Here is a 14,456-nt window from a genome sequence, read left to right as displayed (position 1 = left end):
GGGAGGGAGAGAGTCTTATCTTATGAATTTTTTTTATTCCGCTATTTTGTCTATTCTCATTTTTCTCAAGTTTTTTATTTCTATTGAGTTTTCCCCCTAATTTTCCTAATTTTGCCAAATTATCTACTGCAATTTTCTCTTTTATTCCTATTCATTCTAGTCTATTTCCGACATTGATTTCGGCGAGTACCGAAACTTTTAGTGCGCGAGTTCAGTTTCAGTATTTTCTTGAAAATAAAACTAAAATTGTCTTTAAAACAAAGTGAGCGATGAGTGAGTGGTTCCTGCTTCCAAGAAGGGGATGCAGAGGTAGAAAGAAGCTTGTCGATACAGTACGTGGCCAGGATTTAAGGGTAACATATTTCATTCCTTCAAAAATGTACAAATAACTCATAATTATTTCTTTAATTCTAGCTACCATCGTAGAAGCCATAATGGTAGGATCTGGGATTGTTATTATTTATTTAGTTGTGCTCCGAGTTTTGAGTAAGAAAGACCTGCTGCGGACTCGAAATTAATTTTAGTGTGATTTACTGATTGCCAGGACCCCCTTAAAGGTAGGACTTGTACGATGGTTTAAAAGTGAGCGTGCATTGTTTGTACATAAATATTCGTCCCTTTTACTTAATACGTATTTATTTGTTGCAGATATCATCCTAACTTCGGTCGCTCGAAATCTTTAAACATTTTAAAAATATAAGACAAAAGATTCAGTAATGCAGGAAGTTTAGTTGTATCTCGCTTCCATTTCCTCCACTGCGTAAAATTCTTCATTTAGCCGTTCTTGTTCAAGAGATTTAATTCTTTTATACTCGTTTCTAAAATTTTCTTTTTTTATGACGATCTTCGTTTTGCCCTTTTACCACAATTTTTTCACCAATTAAAATTAGTTTTGAAAATTCCACATTTTCATCAGGTAAGACTCGAAAATGGGTAAAGTTTATTTGCTACATCAACATTAACCAAGGGGAATTACGTTCATCCACGTAGGTATGTAAATTTAGGAAGTTAGGTACATTTTGCGTGCGTCTGCACATTACTTTGTCAATTTAAGTTATTTACCCAAGTCACTGCTTGGGCCCCACGAATTTATATTTTAGAGGGGGTGGATGAACCTTAAGACGGGGGGTATAGAAACCCGGCGTAGAGGGCCGGTCGCTTCACTTACCGGTTAGACACAAGGGCCAACGTTAGTCAATTAGGTTCTCCAGGTTCGGATTGTGTCATACCGCAATGGTTGGAATAGACCATTAGGGTATTGCTTAATTTTTTTCATTTTTCCAACACTCTGTTGGTATGCATTAGACACCACCGAAGAACTGGCGGCGGCTGGACAGTTGGTAGCCACCTACACTGGGCTAGTGTTAGCGCGCGTTTGAACTTTTTCTCTTGTTGGGGGGCTAGAACATTGAAGTAGGAACGGGAGTCAGCGGGAGTTTAGTTAGCTGTCAAAGTAATGTACTCACGGGGGTTAACTTTGAGACCCAAAAGGGGAGGGAGAGAGTCTTATCTTATGAATTTTCTTTATTCCGCTATTTTGTCTATTTTCATTTTTCTCAAGTTTTTTATTTCTATTGAGTTTTCCCCCTAATTTTCCAAATTTTGCCAAATTATCTACTGCAATTTTCTCTTTTATTCCTATTCATTCTAGTCTATTTCCAATATTGATTTCGGCGAGTACCGAAACTTTTAGTGCGCGAGTTCAGTTTCAGTATTGTCTTGAAAATAAAACTAAAATTGTCTTTAAAACAAAGTGAGCGATGAGTGAGTGGTTCCTGCTTCCAAGAAGGGGATGCAGAGGTAGAAAGAAGCTTGTCGATACAGTACGTGGCCAGGATTTAAGGGTAACATATTTCATTCCTTCAAAAATGTACAAAAACTCATAATTATTTCTTTAATTCTAGCTACCATCGTAGAAGCCATAATGGTAGGATCTGGGATTGTTATTATTTATTTAGTTGTGCTCCGAGTTTTGAGTAAGAAAGACCTGCTGCGGACTCGAAATTAATTTTAGTGTGATTTACTGATTGCCAGGACCCCCTTAAAGGTAGGACTTGTACGATGGTTTAAAAGTGAGCGTGCATTGTTTGTACATAAATATTCGTCCCTTTTACTTAATACGTATTTATTTGTTGCAGATATCATCCTAACTAACTTCGGTCGCTCGAAATCTTTAAACATTTTAAAAATATAAGACAAAAGATTCAGTAATGCAGGAAGTTTAGTTGTATCTCGCTTCCATTTCCTCCACTGCGTAAAATTCTTCATTTAGCCGTTCTTGTTCAAGAGATTTAATTCTTTTATACTCGTTTCTAAAATTTCCTTTTTTTATGACGATCTTCGTTTTGCCCTTTTACCACAATTTTTTCACCAATTAAAATTAGCTTTGAAAATTCCACATTTTCATCAGGTAAGACTCGAAAATGGGTAAAGTTTATTTGCTACATCAACATTAACCAAGGGGAATTACGTTCATCCACGTAGGTATGTAAATTTAGGAAGTTAGGTACATTTTGCGTGCGTCTGCACATTACTTTGTCAATTTAAGTTATTTACCCAAGTTACTGCTTGGGCCCCACGAATTTATATTTTAGAGGGGGTGGATGAACCTTAAGGCGGGGGGTATAGAAACCCGGCGTAGAGGGCCGGTCGCTTCACTTACCGGTTAGACACAAGGGCCAACGTTAGTCAATTAGGTTCTCCAGGTTCGGATTGTGTCATACCGCAATGGTTGGAATAGACCATTAGGGTATTGCTTCATTTTTTTCATTTTTCCAACACTCTGTTGGTATGCATTAGACACCACCGAAGAACTGGCGGCGGCTGGACAGTTGGTAGCCACCTACACTGGGCTAGTGTTAGCGCGCGTTTGAACTTTTTCTCTTGTTGGGGGGCTAGAACATTGAAGTAGGAACGGGAGTCAGTGGGAGTTTAGTTAGCTGTCAAAGTAATGTACTCACGGGGGTTAACTTTGAGACCCAAAAGGGGAGGGAGAGAGTCTTATCTTATGAATTTTTTTTATTCCGCCATTTTGTCTATTTTCATTTTTCTCAAGTTTTTTATTTCTATTGAGTTTTCCCCTTAATTTTCCAAATTTTGCCAAATTATCTACTGCAATTTTGTCTTTTGTTCCTATTCATTCTACTTTATTTCCAACATTGATTTCGGCGAGTACCGAAACTTTTAGTGCGCGAGTTCAGCTTCAGTAGTGTCTTGAAAATAAAATTAAAATTGTCTTTAAAACAAAGTGAGCGATGAGTGAGTGGTTCCTGCTTCCAAGAGGGGGATGCACAGGTAGAAAGAAGCTTGTCGATACAGTACGTGGCCAGAATTTAAGGGTAAGATATTTCATTCCTTCAAAAATGTACAAATACTCATAATTATTTTTTTAATTACAGCTATCATTGCAGAAGCCATAAAGGTAGGATCTGGGATTGTTCGGCATTTTCCGAAATTGTTCATCCTCGTTCGCCATTGTAAAATTTCTGCTTTTCTACATCTTCGTAAATTCGGTCACGGCGTCTTCCGCGAGTGTTCAAATTCAAAGTCGAGTTTCGCAAAACAGTGCCGAAGTACTTTTAGTGCGCGAAATAGTCAAACGAAAGTCGAGTGAGTGGTTCCTGTTCCTAGAGGGGGATGCAGTGGCAGGAGCGCGACGATACGGCTTAGGGATCAGGATTACAGGGTAAGTTAACTGACAGTTTGAAAATGTAGTACAATTTTCTAATAAAAATCTTTTATTGCAGTAAGTTCGTGTACGAAGACGATGGCGACGTTGGATCCAACAAGGTAGGATTTTTTCCTTCTGGGTGACGGGATTTGAACGACGAAGGACCTTGCGATGGCATGTTTTTCTTTACGAGTTGTTCGCGGAGTGTAAGTGCATTCGTTGTTTGCCAAGTGATAGTGGTAGTGACATTGTGTTAGTGTGTTAACATACAGGTAAGACAAAATTATATTTAGCTAAATGATATAAATTTTACTATTTATAACTCTTCCTAAATTCGGAACTTCCGCGAGTGTCAAAGTTAAAAGTCGAGTTTTGCAAAACAGTGCCGAAGTTATTTTTAGTGCGCGAGAGTTTAGTGCCTTAAAAATAAAATTAAAACCGTTTTTGAAACAAAGTGAGTGAGTGGTTTCTGCTTCCTGGTGCTTAGAGGGGGATGCAGTGGTAGGAGTTTGCCGATACAGCTTCGGGATCCGGACTAAAGGGTAAGTTAACTGACTGTTTGACAGTGGTACCAATTTCTAATAAAAAAATTCCTATTGCAGTAAGTTCGTGTACGAAGACGATGGCGACGTTGGATCTCACAAGGTACGATTTTTTTTCTTTCTGGTGTTGGGATGTTGCGTTTGCGGTTCTTCGCGGAGTGTAAGTGAACCCGATTTTTTTTGCGCAGTGGTAGTGTTAGTGCTGTTGTGCTAGTGTGTGTTAACATGCAGGTAAGAGACTATCAGTCACTTTAATGTAAGACCAGACATCTGCATATTAGACCCAACTTTGACACAACAATATAAATTTCATAATTAAATTTTGAAAACACCTTCGTAATTTATAAGCTTTTATTTCATTTATTATTCAATAATAAATAAACTAAAAGCTAACAAATTACGAAGGTGTATATAATAGTATATATATTATTATTATATACATATATTTATTATTATATTATTATTAATTTTATCTTCATTTATTAAGCGCTAGAAAAGTTTTCTCGATTGCTCTGAAAATTAGGGTAAAATGCAGATGCCAGGTTTTGCATTTAAGCATTTAAGCGACTCGTATAAGTAACAGTCGTTTTCACTTCTTTAAAACAAAATTATAAGGTATAAAACAATCATATCCAGGTAAGCATATCATTTTGTATCATTTTATTACTTTTTAATTAAGACTTTTTTTTAGGTTTAACTCCGCCTGCAGCGTTCTGGAGCCTGTTTCATAAAATTTACTCTGAGAAGGTTTGTGTTTAAACTAAAGACACCTTACTAATTTATTATAATTTCTCGTGCGTTTTAGTCTTGTTTTTACGCATATTATGTAATTTGATTGAGTTGCATTGTTCCTAATTAGTGAAATGGCAGGTCAGTCACAAATACATCGGGAGTCGTTTTTATTTAAAAAAAAGAGTTAAATAATGGTTATTATTTATTTAGTTGTGCTCCGAGTTTTGAGTAAGAAAGACGTGCTGCGGACTCGAAAAGAAATATTTTTTTCTTTGCAACTCGCGTTTGCGTTTTTCGCGGAGTGTAAGTGCGTCTTTTGCGCAGTGGTAGTGTTAGTGCTGTTGTGTCTTAAAATGCAGGTAAGTAAATTTTTTATCATTTTATTATTTTTTGCGACCTTTGAACTGTAAAGTTCTAACATTTGCAATAAATTACACTTAATACCTTATAATTCTCAGGTCGCGTTTTATTAATACTGTTTTGTTTTAGGTTTAACTCCGCCTGCAGCGTCCTGGAGCCTATTTCATAAAACTTACTATGGTAATTCACAATTGTAGATTCATAAAGTTTGTGTTTTTTTGTTTGAATGAATCCAGTTAGCTCCGGTTACTAAACCTAAGACTACCACCGTAAATTTTATGAAATAAGCCCCCTGGAGTACATTACGTATCACTAAGGACGCTGTTGCCGGTCCCAAGCCCGGATAAAGGAGGAGGGTTTTTGGACTAATTTAGGAAGAAACCTGCCTATTGTAAAAATTTTTGGAGGATTAGGTACTTCGCAATTGCAGAACAGACTGGAAACTCATATGACAATGTGTTTATTGGTAAGTTTGTGTGTCTATAATTTGATCGATATTTAAATTCTAATTTGTTTCAGTAAACTGAGTTACCTAGAACAGATTTGATGCTGCAATATCCATGCATGCCAGTTTTGTCACAGAGGAATGAAGATGTTGGAATGCAAAATCCGATTGTTTTATTTTTATCTACATGTCAATGTAGATTGATTTATTATTGTTTATATACAGTGTGAACAATTTAATTATTTGTTTCGTTGGCCGTTACATTAAGAATTTTCAGCTGCTAAAGTAAATTTTTAACAATTTTGCGTCGAATAACGGGTAATTCTGCGGTGTCTTATAGTTTTATGATTGAGATTTCTGTTTTTTAAGAGTTATGGGAGTATTTACAAACTCACCGAATTTTCTTTACTAGACATCACAACTCTGCAAAATTAGTTTGTAAAAAAAGTTATATAATTTACAGTAGTCGTACCTCATCCTCAATCGATTGTAAAATATCAACATCATGCATCGGCAGTCCTGTTGTCCCCAACCCTATTACAGCAAAAACAGCTCCTGCTGCCGATTGTTGTTTTTTTTGTTGCTTAGTAAGACCAATTCTAGACGTTGTTACATACAAAATATCTAAATTTGGACCACCCCACATAGTTGAAGTGACGTCCAGGGCAGGCATTGGTACAATTTGTAAAAGTTTTCCGTCACTGGTACTAACTTTAATGACAGCGCCGCCACCAAATAGAGCAATCCATAGATTATCATCTTTGTCGATTGTCATACCGGCGGGATCGCCGGTGATTTCACCGAAATGATCCTTCATGTTGAAAAGAACTTGAGGATTTGAAATTTCTCCTTCATTCGGGTCGTAGGAATATTCTACTATTAGACCCGTTGGGGTGTCGATATAATAAAGTTTGTCGTTAGCAGAGTTCCATGTCAAGCCGCTGCTTATACTAACATTAGCGATTTCTACCTCTGGAGACTTTAAATTTTCGCAGGTAATTTTATACAATACTCCTTGGTTAGTGCCTTCGTTTTCCTTACTGCCTAAAACAGCATCATAATGAAGAAAAATGTCAATTTTGGTTATAAGTACCAATCCATAGCCTTCCTTCACTGTCTGCTTTTCCATCATTCAACTGACTTGTAGGGAACTGATCTGAGACAGTTGTTAAAGTAATTGTAGGACTAGAATTTGACCCAGTCCACTCAAGCGCAACCACAGATCTTCCAAGTCCGACAATAAGAAGATTGGAATCATTCTTGGAAGGAATGACGGGACCAATTTCACCAGATAGTTTTATACTGTTGATACTTTGCCGCTTGTAGTCATACCTAAATATTTGTCCTTCGTGGATGTTAACAAAATATAACAAATTGTTTCTGGAGTCCCAAGTAGGACACTGTGCGAAGTCAACAGGATCTGTGATTTGATAAACACTGGGATTTTGTCTGAAATCACAAAATTAACGAGATAAAGTTGCGATCGAGAATCTTACTGAGCGTTTATCGCCCAAATATGGACGAAAACTCCTAAAAGTGTTAATGTTGTTGCCATTTTGATAACTGTTTTTGACTGAATTATAGTCCAAATATAGACGTATTGAGATATTGTACAAAAAAAGTGGTTTGAAGTATCACGATAAGTGATAAGAAAAAATAGCAATGACATTAATAGAACACCTGTTTTTATTTCTACAAATTTATTCTATTTTTTCTTTTTTTTTTAAACTCAGTTCTTTTTTAGAACAGGTAGTACACATTTTATTCACGCAGAAAATTAGTTATAAAAAAGATTTTATTGTTCCTAAGAAACATGTTTTGTACATCATGCATAAAATTTGTCCTTTAGATCTTGGTGGTGTTGGAATAAGTCGCAACTCTACAAAATTAATTAGTAAAATCATTGCACAATTTCAAGCTTTACCTTATCATCGATCGATCCTAAAATATCAACGTCAAATACCGGCACTCCTCTTGTTCCCAATCCCACCACAGCAAAAACAGCTCCTGCAGCCGGTTGTTCTTGTTTCTGTTGATCAGTGAGACTAACTCTAGACGTTGTTACGTACAGAGTGTCTAAATTAGGACCACCCCACATAGTTGAAGTGACATCCAAAGCAGGAATTGGTACAATTTGTAAAAGTGCGCCATCGACGGTACTAACTTTAATAACAGAGCCGCCACCATAAAGCGCAACCCAGAGATTATCATCTTTGTCGATGGTCATTCCGTCGGGGCCACCAGTGATTACCCCTTGGTGATCTTGCATGTCGAAAAGAACTCGAGGATTTGTTATTTCTCCGTTTTGATCGTCGTAAGAATACTCCACCACTTGTCCAGAAGGGGTGTCGATGTAGTAAAGTTTGTCGTTTGCAGAGTTCCATGCAAAACCGTTGCTTATGTTAACTGGGGCTATCTCTATTTCCGGGGAGTTTAGATTCTCGCAGGTGACTTTAAAGAACACTCCTTCGTCTGGTGTGAGACCATCGGGGCCTTCATAGCCCATACTGCCTGTGAAATAATGAAAAAATAAAGTGGAGAGAAATTGTTTTCAGTACCAATCCAAAGTCTTCCTTGTTTATCCGCTTTTCCATCATTGAACCGACTGGTAGGAAACTCCTCCGAGACAGTTGTTAAAATTCTTGTTTCACTAGGATCTGACTTGCCGTCCCATTCAACGGCAACAACAGATCGGTTTAGTCCAGCGATTAGAAGATTAGGATCTCGCTTGGAGGGAATAACCGGCGCAATTTCACCATTTAGTGTTATATTCTTGAGTTCTTGTCGCTCGTAGTCGTATCTAAATATTTGTCCTTCGTGGATATTAACAAAATATAACACGTTGTTCCTCGAGTCCCAACTGGGGCACTCTGAGTGATCCACAGGTTCCGTGACTTGGTAAACTCCGGGAAATTGTCTAAAATCACACCATTAGAACGTTAATTTAAGGTTTGGAGGCTTACTGGGCGCTTATAGCCCAAATTTGGACCAGAACTCCGAAAAGTATTAAAGTTGCCATTCTAACAGACAGTTCCTAACTGAATTTTTATCCAAAGTGTTCTAAATATAGTCAAGAAAAGTGGCATTGTAATAAACACTTGTTGACAAGTGGTGACGACAATGAAACCCACTTTTAGGAAATCGGCTGCCAAAAATTGATAAGTGATAAGAAAAAAACGCGCTGACTTAAATGTATAGTAAAATTTGCATAAACAACGGTGCATTCTTTTTAAAAACCGACTTGCTGATAGCGATAAAGAAAAAGGTCACAATAATTACATGTGTACTTCCAAGTAATTTTTATTTCTTTACACTGAATCTACAATGTCAGCGCCGAAAACTTCAAATCCGCCTGTGCCCAAGTCTTTCAGAGCAAAAACGCTTCCTGCGTAAGGTTGCTTCTTTCTTTGCTCAGGCGTTAGATCAAATCTTGAAGTTGTTATGTAAAGTATGTCTAATTTCGGTCCTCCCCACATGGCTGATGTTACAGCGTCTGCAGGAATGGCGATGATTCTCAAAAGATGACCTGTTTTGGGGTTCACATTGATAATGGCTCCTCCACCATAAAGAGCGATCCATAGATTATCGTCTCGGTCTATCGTCATCCCATCTGGATTACCTTTAACAGTTGGATGTGCCTGTAGGTCAAAGACAATGCGACGGTTAGAAATTTGGCCAAGTGTGTCGTCAAAGTCAAATGCAACAATTTTTCTAGTTGGAGTGTCAATGTAGTAAAAAATATTGTTATCTTTATTCCATGCAAGGCCGTTACTTATGTTTACCGGTGCTATCATGACGCTTGGATTTTTGAAATTCTCACGCGTGAATTTATACAAAATTCCTTGATTAGGCGCAACGCCGTTGGGGCCTTCGAAACCCATCGTGCCTATAAATATACTGTCACGTTTTTATGATAGTTGGATTAATTTTATTACCAAACCACAAGCGACCTTGCTTGTCTGCTTTACCGTCATTGAAGCGGCTTGTAGGAAACTGCTTCGCTACAGTTGTTAAAGATTTGAATGTGTAACACTCACTTTTACCATCCCAATCTATAGCAACTACAGTTCTGTTTAGCCCAGCAATCAGTAAATCCGGATCATATTTTGATTGTACTACAGGTGTTACATCACCATTCAAATGGATATGACGGTTTCTTCCAGTTGATTGCTCGTATGAATGTATATTTCCGGCGTGCAGATCTACGAAATATAAAAGACCTTTGCGGCTATCCCACGTGGGTCCTTCAGCATGATCAACTGGCGTAGTGACTTGGTATAAATGAATACCAAGACTAGAATTGTAATATTATTATTATTACGATACAGAGAATTGAGAGTCTCACCAGGTATGAATACTGAGCAGGTGCAGGAAAATTAACAGTGATGTCGTCATGTTGGTGTTAAGGAAACTACTGTTTTTATCGGTTGCTTATTGTATACATGCGAATAATAAAATTCACTACTAACTTTCGCTTTACATTCAGTAGTTCTGCCTACTGAAGTATAAAGAAAACCTGTTTTTAACACAAATTTGTTTATATAGTAAAATTTGTTACCAAATGTTTGTAAAATGCGGATGTCGGAATCAACTATTGCGACAAAAAAATGTGAATTTCGCTAAATTATTGGTGAGGTCAAAACAATTTTCGTATGCTGCGTCTTCATGGTTTTGTGTAATGAAATAAAAAACGGTTTAGTTAAGTTTAATATTTAACACGTGCCTTTAAATGTATATATATATATATATTGTGTGATTCATTAAATTTCCATTCGCAGTTGGCTTTGAGAAAAAAATTCATGTCGTAACTCACACCATTACAGTAGTTTCGACCTTAATATTCGCGAGATTTGCTAGTTATCGAACAAGAAGTCAACGCACGTCCAAAATACACGGCCTACCTAGAATGGAAATTTAATGAATCACACGATATATATATATATACATATGTATATAACTTAAGTTTACTCTAAAAAATAAGCGAGATATCAATATGAAATTTGGCATAGTTTTAGTCATAAATTTTTGCAAAAATTTGCAAATTTCGACTGTAGAAAGATCAAAGAAGTATTTCTTATGTAAAAAATCGCGAGAAAAACGATGGCGCAAACCGCATCTCAATATCTGAAATAGTTTCCGAGTTATCGTTATCGAATTGTTTTGAACCTTCAAAAATTTGGCCCTCTGGCGACAACCCAAAAATTCAAACGGCCATAACTTTGTTATTTGTTGACAAAAAGTAAAAATTTATGCGGCTTTGGATTCAGCGTGACATTCTGCGTAAAGTGAATAAAAATTTGTCTAGTTTTCTTAATAGATAAACGAGGTATTGGCCAAAAACTGTTTTGAAGACGTCATTTTAGGGTGATTTTCAATCAATGTTTTCAAAATGAAAGCGACGTTTAATAGCTTTGAATTATACATCAGCCGAAAGAGGAGCTCAAAATCTATCTATTGGCTAAATTTGAGATCAATCGGACAAATAGTTTACAAGCCATGGCCAAAAATTAAAAAAATAAAAAATTTTCATCGTTTGAGTAGGAATGTTTTTTCGCGAAAAATCGACTATCGAATTTTGCGCTTCAGGTAACATTTTCTAACGTAAAAAGAGCCGAGAAACAGAATCGCATCTTAATATCTCAAATAGTTTCCGAGATATTTAACTTTAAAAAATACGAAAAATGAGAAAAAATGAAAATCAACTTTCCGAAACTTTGATCGGCCATAACTCAGTTATCTGTTGTCGGATCTAAATTTAAATCCCAAATTTGGAATCTGCGTAATATTCTGCGTTCACTGATGTATAATAGCTTAAGTTTACTCTAGAAAATAAGCAAGAAATCGATATCAGAAATTTGGCATAGTTTTAGACATGAATTTTTGCGAAAATTTGCAAATTTCGACTGTAGAAAAATCAATGAACTATTTCTTATGTAAAAAATCGCGAGAAAAACGTTGGCGCAAACCGCATCTCAATATCTGCAATAGTTTATGAGATATCGAGCACGAATTGTTTTGAACCTTCAAAAATTTGGCCCTCTGGCGACAACCCAAAAATTCAAACGGCCATAACTTTGTTATTTGTTGACGAAAAGTAAAAATTTATGCGGCTTTGGATTCAGCGTGACATTCTGCGTATAGTGAGTAAAAATTTGTCTAGTTTTCTTAATAGATAAGCGAGGCATTGGTCAAAAACTGTTTTGAAAACGTCATTTTAGGGTGATTTTCAATCAATGTTTTCAAAATGAAAACGCCGTTTAATAGCTTTGAATTATTTATCAATCGAAAGAGGAACTCAAAATCTATCTATTGGCCAAATTTGAAATTGATCGGACAAATAGTTTACAAGCTATGGCCAAAAATGAAAAAAATTAAAAATTTTCATCGTTTGAGTCGCTTTTTTTTTCGCGAAAAATCGACTATCGAATTTTGGGCTTTTGAGAACATTTTCTGACGTAAAATAAGCCGAGAAAAACAATGGCGCAAACCGCATCTCAATATCTCTGATAGTTTCCGAAATATTTAACTTTAAAAATTAGGAAAAATTTGAAAAAACGAAAATCAACTTTTCGATACTGCGATAGTCCATAACTCAGTTATCTGTAGTCGGATCTAAATTTAAATCCCAGATTTGGAATCTGCGTAAAATTCTGCGTACACTAATGTACAATAACCCAAGTTTGCTTAAAAAAACAAGCGAGATATCGATATCTGAAATTTGGTATAGTTTTAGTCATAAATTTTGGCGAAAAACTGCAACTTTCGACTTTTGGAAAATCTAAGATCAATTTTTTATGTAAAAAATCGCGAGAAAACCGATGGCGCAAACGGTTTTCCAATATTTCTAATAGTTTCCGAGATATTGGGCACGAATTGTTTCGAACCTTAAAAAATTTGGCTCTCTGGCGACAACCCAAAAATGCAAACGACCATAACTCTGTTATTTGTTGAAGAAATTTAAAAATTCAGCGTGACATTCTGCGTAAACTGAGCCCAAATGAGATGGAAATTCTGTACCTGTATCTATAGTTTTTTATAAATTTTTTATTTTTTGATTAGAAATTATTTTCATTTTTTAGTTTATTGATTTTCCATTCCAACACATAATATTGGATTCTAAAAAATTAGTTTCAAAACTTTTAAACTATGTAATTATGTGTAAAATTAATGCACCTATCAATCATTACAATAGCAATATTTCAAAATACAGTTTGGGGAATTGTCACCCGATGCATGGAATTAAATTTAATAGAAAGTGGGGGACACCGAGCGAGAAAGAGATTCTTGCATTCTTTCATTCTCACACACATCAAGAAACATGAATTTTTGGTGAATCCAAGACCGATTAATGGACAAATAGATGAGCGCAACAAAGAAAACAATAATTGCTATTGGAGCGAGGAAGATAAAAATAATTTACCCCCATCAGTGCGAATGCATGCGTCGTGGCATTGTTTTATGATTTTTGGCAAGACGAGGTGTTAACATGATTGCTCCTTTAGTAATTCTTCGCTATTAGAGGGATTTGGTCGTTCGAATGCAAAATGCAACAATTTTATTTTTTTATGAGTAATGATAGGCATTGTTTTTCTCAATGTATTTGAGTTACAATTTTCGAGAACTTTGTCGCTAAGATGCGTTGAGGGGAGTAATACCACCCACTGACTCTACTCCTCTCCCACTTCTTATTAAAGTTGTTCCCATTCATCGGGTATCAATTCCCCAAACTGTATAAGAAAGCCATTAGATAACACACTGTGGCGCCGCGTCGGCGTGTAAAAGACTATGAAAGATTTAATAGAACAAAAACCACAAATAAATGTAATTTATTTTTTATTTCATTTCAGTCAGTGGCGACCCCTACAACTCACTTAAAAGTACAGATTTCTTTCCATTTTACCCACAATCCGTTTGATATTAATGTGACAGCTGACAACCATTTGACGTTTATAACTAACCTAAAAATTATAATTAACCCCCGTTTAAACTTCGCTTTTATGATTTTTTTTTTAATAGAACAACAAAATGTTGTCGAAAACCACGTTTGGAATTTTATGTCAGTTCCGGTTCTTAAACTGTCATTCAGCCAGTATTACACGACCCCATCGATTAACTTATAAAAGGTTATATCCTACCGTTCTGGTCAATCCCGATGGGTCATCAATTAATATTAAGTACCATGAACCAAGGCAGATAATAAAGGTACAGTTTTTGCCCTTAGATTTCGTTTATATTCGATTAAAATTTACAGTTGCCTTTGAATATATGGACCCTTAGTGAGGCGGAAAGAAAAGCTCGCCTAGAAGCCCGAAAACCGAAGAAGAAGGTAAAATTCGTTGACGATATTGAAGACAATTTCGATGCGAATAAATACGTAAAATACATCAAAAAATAGATTAAATAATATGTAGTGTGAATGTTATAATAAACAATAAACCCGCATTGTTTTGAAACTCTTAATTGATATTACAACGAAACTTAAAATAATTTTGTTAATTAAATCGACTGAATCTGCTACTTTCATTATGGTAATTAAGTCTATTGTGGAAACAATTGTACAACTGTGGAAAAGAAAAGAAAGTATGTGAAATACATTTCCTGCATGGGAGCATTTCACTTTTTTTGAAAACGTTTTTTTTGGAACCTTCTTTTGTTACCACTATAATAATTTCGTAATAGATGAAAGAATTGGTTGTGGGAAAATTCC

General features: G+C 35.9%; 4 protein-coding genes across 4 annotated transcripts; 1 reads left to right on the top strand and 3 right to left on the bottom strand.

Annotated features, from left to right (window-relative positions):
• Positions 1-5,937: 5,937 nt before the first annotated feature.
• On the bottom strand, positions 5,938-7,334 carry LOC148168852 (regucalcin-like). Its single transcript, XM_088045849.1, has 4 exons — positions 7,246-7,334; positions 6,843-7,198; positions 6,222-6,793; positions 5,938-6,172 (listed from the first exon to the last, which is right to left on the bottom strand). Exons 1-4 carry the CDS (start codon positions 7,302-7,304, stop codon positions 6,158-6,160), a joined length of 1,002 nt encoding a protein of 333 aa, XP_087901975.1. The 5' UTR covers positions 7,305-7,334; the 3' UTR covers positions 5,938-6,157.
• Positions 7,335-7,526: 192 nt separating this feature from the next.
• On the bottom strand, positions 7,527-8,822 carry LOC148168851 (regucalcin-like). The gene is made up of 4 exons (XM_088045066.1): positions 8,713-8,822; positions 8,308-8,666; positions 7,674-8,260; positions 7,527-7,628 (listed from the first exon to the last, which is right to left on the bottom strand). The coding sequence occupies exons 1-4, from the start codon at positions 8,766-8,768 to the stop codon at positions 7,575-7,577; spliced, it is 1,056 nt and encodes a 351-aa protein (XP_087901192.1). The 5' UTR covers positions 8,769-8,822; the 3' UTR covers positions 7,527-7,574.
• A 211-nt stretch (positions 8,823-9,033) lies between these two features.
• LOC148168850 (regucalcin-like) lies at positions 9,034-10,225 on the bottom strand. The gene is made up of 3 exons (XM_088045067.1): positions 10,095-10,225; positions 9,685-10,043; positions 9,034-9,635 (listed from the first exon to the last, which is right to left on the bottom strand). The coding sequence occupies exons 1-3, from the start codon at positions 10,142-10,144 to the stop codon at positions 9,058-9,060; spliced, it is 987 nt and encodes a 328-aa protein (XP_087901193.1). The 5' UTR covers positions 10,145-10,225; the 3' UTR covers positions 9,034-9,057.
• Positions 10,226-13,641: 3,416 nt separating this feature from the next.
• Positions 13,642-14,202, top strand: mRpL55 (mitochondrial ribosomal protein L55). Its single transcript, XM_088045805.1, has 2 exons — positions 13,642-13,951; positions 14,001-14,202. Exons 1-2 carry the CDS (start codon positions 13,775-13,777, stop codon positions 14,142-14,144), a joined length of 321 nt encoding a protein of 106 aa, XP_087901931.1. The 5' UTR covers positions 13,642-13,774; the 3' UTR covers positions 14,145-14,202.
• The last annotated feature ends 254 nt before the right edge of the window (positions 14,203-14,456 follow it).

Source organism: Gnatocerus cornutus, chromosome 9 (assembly GCF_029298725.1).
Source record: "Gnatocerus cornutus isolate USDA-ARS CGAHR chromosome 9, icGnaCorn1.1, whole genome shotgun sequence".
Classification (NCBI taxonomy): Eukaryota; Metazoa; Arthropoda; class Insecta; order Coleoptera; family Tenebrionidae; genus Gnatocerus; species Gnatocerus cornutus.
Note: the sequence above shows the minus strand (reverse complement) of the source record. Positions and strands in the feature narration are given on the sequence as shown.

Coding starts and splice junctions, on each gene's coding strand:
- mRpL55 (XM_088045805.1), top strand. CDS start 13,775: ATGTTGTCGAAAACCACGTTTGGAATTTTATGTCAGTTCCGGTTCTTA. Junction 13,952..14,000: donor AACCAAGGCAGATAATAAAG/GTACAGTTTTTG, acceptor TAAAATTTACAG/TTGCCTTTGAATATATGGAC.
- LOC148168852 (XM_088045849.1), bottom strand. CDS start 7,304: ATGGCAACAACATTAACACTTTTAGGAGTTTTCGTCCATATTTGGGCG. Junction 7,199..7,245: donor ATTTGGGCGATAAACGCTCA/GTAAGATTCTCG, acceptor TTGTGATTTCAG/ACAAAATCCCAGTGTTTATC. Junction 6,794..6,842: donor TGAAGGAAGGCTATGGATTG/GTACTTATAACC, acceptor ATGCTGTTTTAG/GCAGTAAGGAAAACGAAGGC.
- LOC148168850 (XM_088045067.1), bottom strand. CDS start 10,144: ATGACGACATCACTGTTAATTTTCCTGCACCTGCTCAGTATTCATACC. Junction 10,044..10,094: donor CTGCTCAGTATTCATACCTG/GTGAGACTCTCA, acceptor TTACAATTCTAG/TCTTGGTATTCATTTATACC. Junction 9,636..9,684: donor GCAAGGTCGCTTGTGGTTTG/GTAATAAAATTA, acceptor GTATATTTATAG/GCACGATGGGTTTCGAAGGC.
- LOC148168851 (XM_088045066.1), bottom strand. CDS start 8,768: ATGGCAACTTTAATACTTTTCGGAGTTCTGGTCCAAATTTGGGCTATA. Junction 8,261..8,307: donor ACAAGGAAGACTTTGGATTG/GTACTGAAAACA, acceptor ATTATTTCACAG/GCAGTATGGGCTATGAAGGC. Junction 7,629..7,673: donor TAGGATCGATCGATGATAAG/GTAAAGCTTGAA, acceptor TTAATTTTGTAG/AGTTGCGACTTATTCCAACA.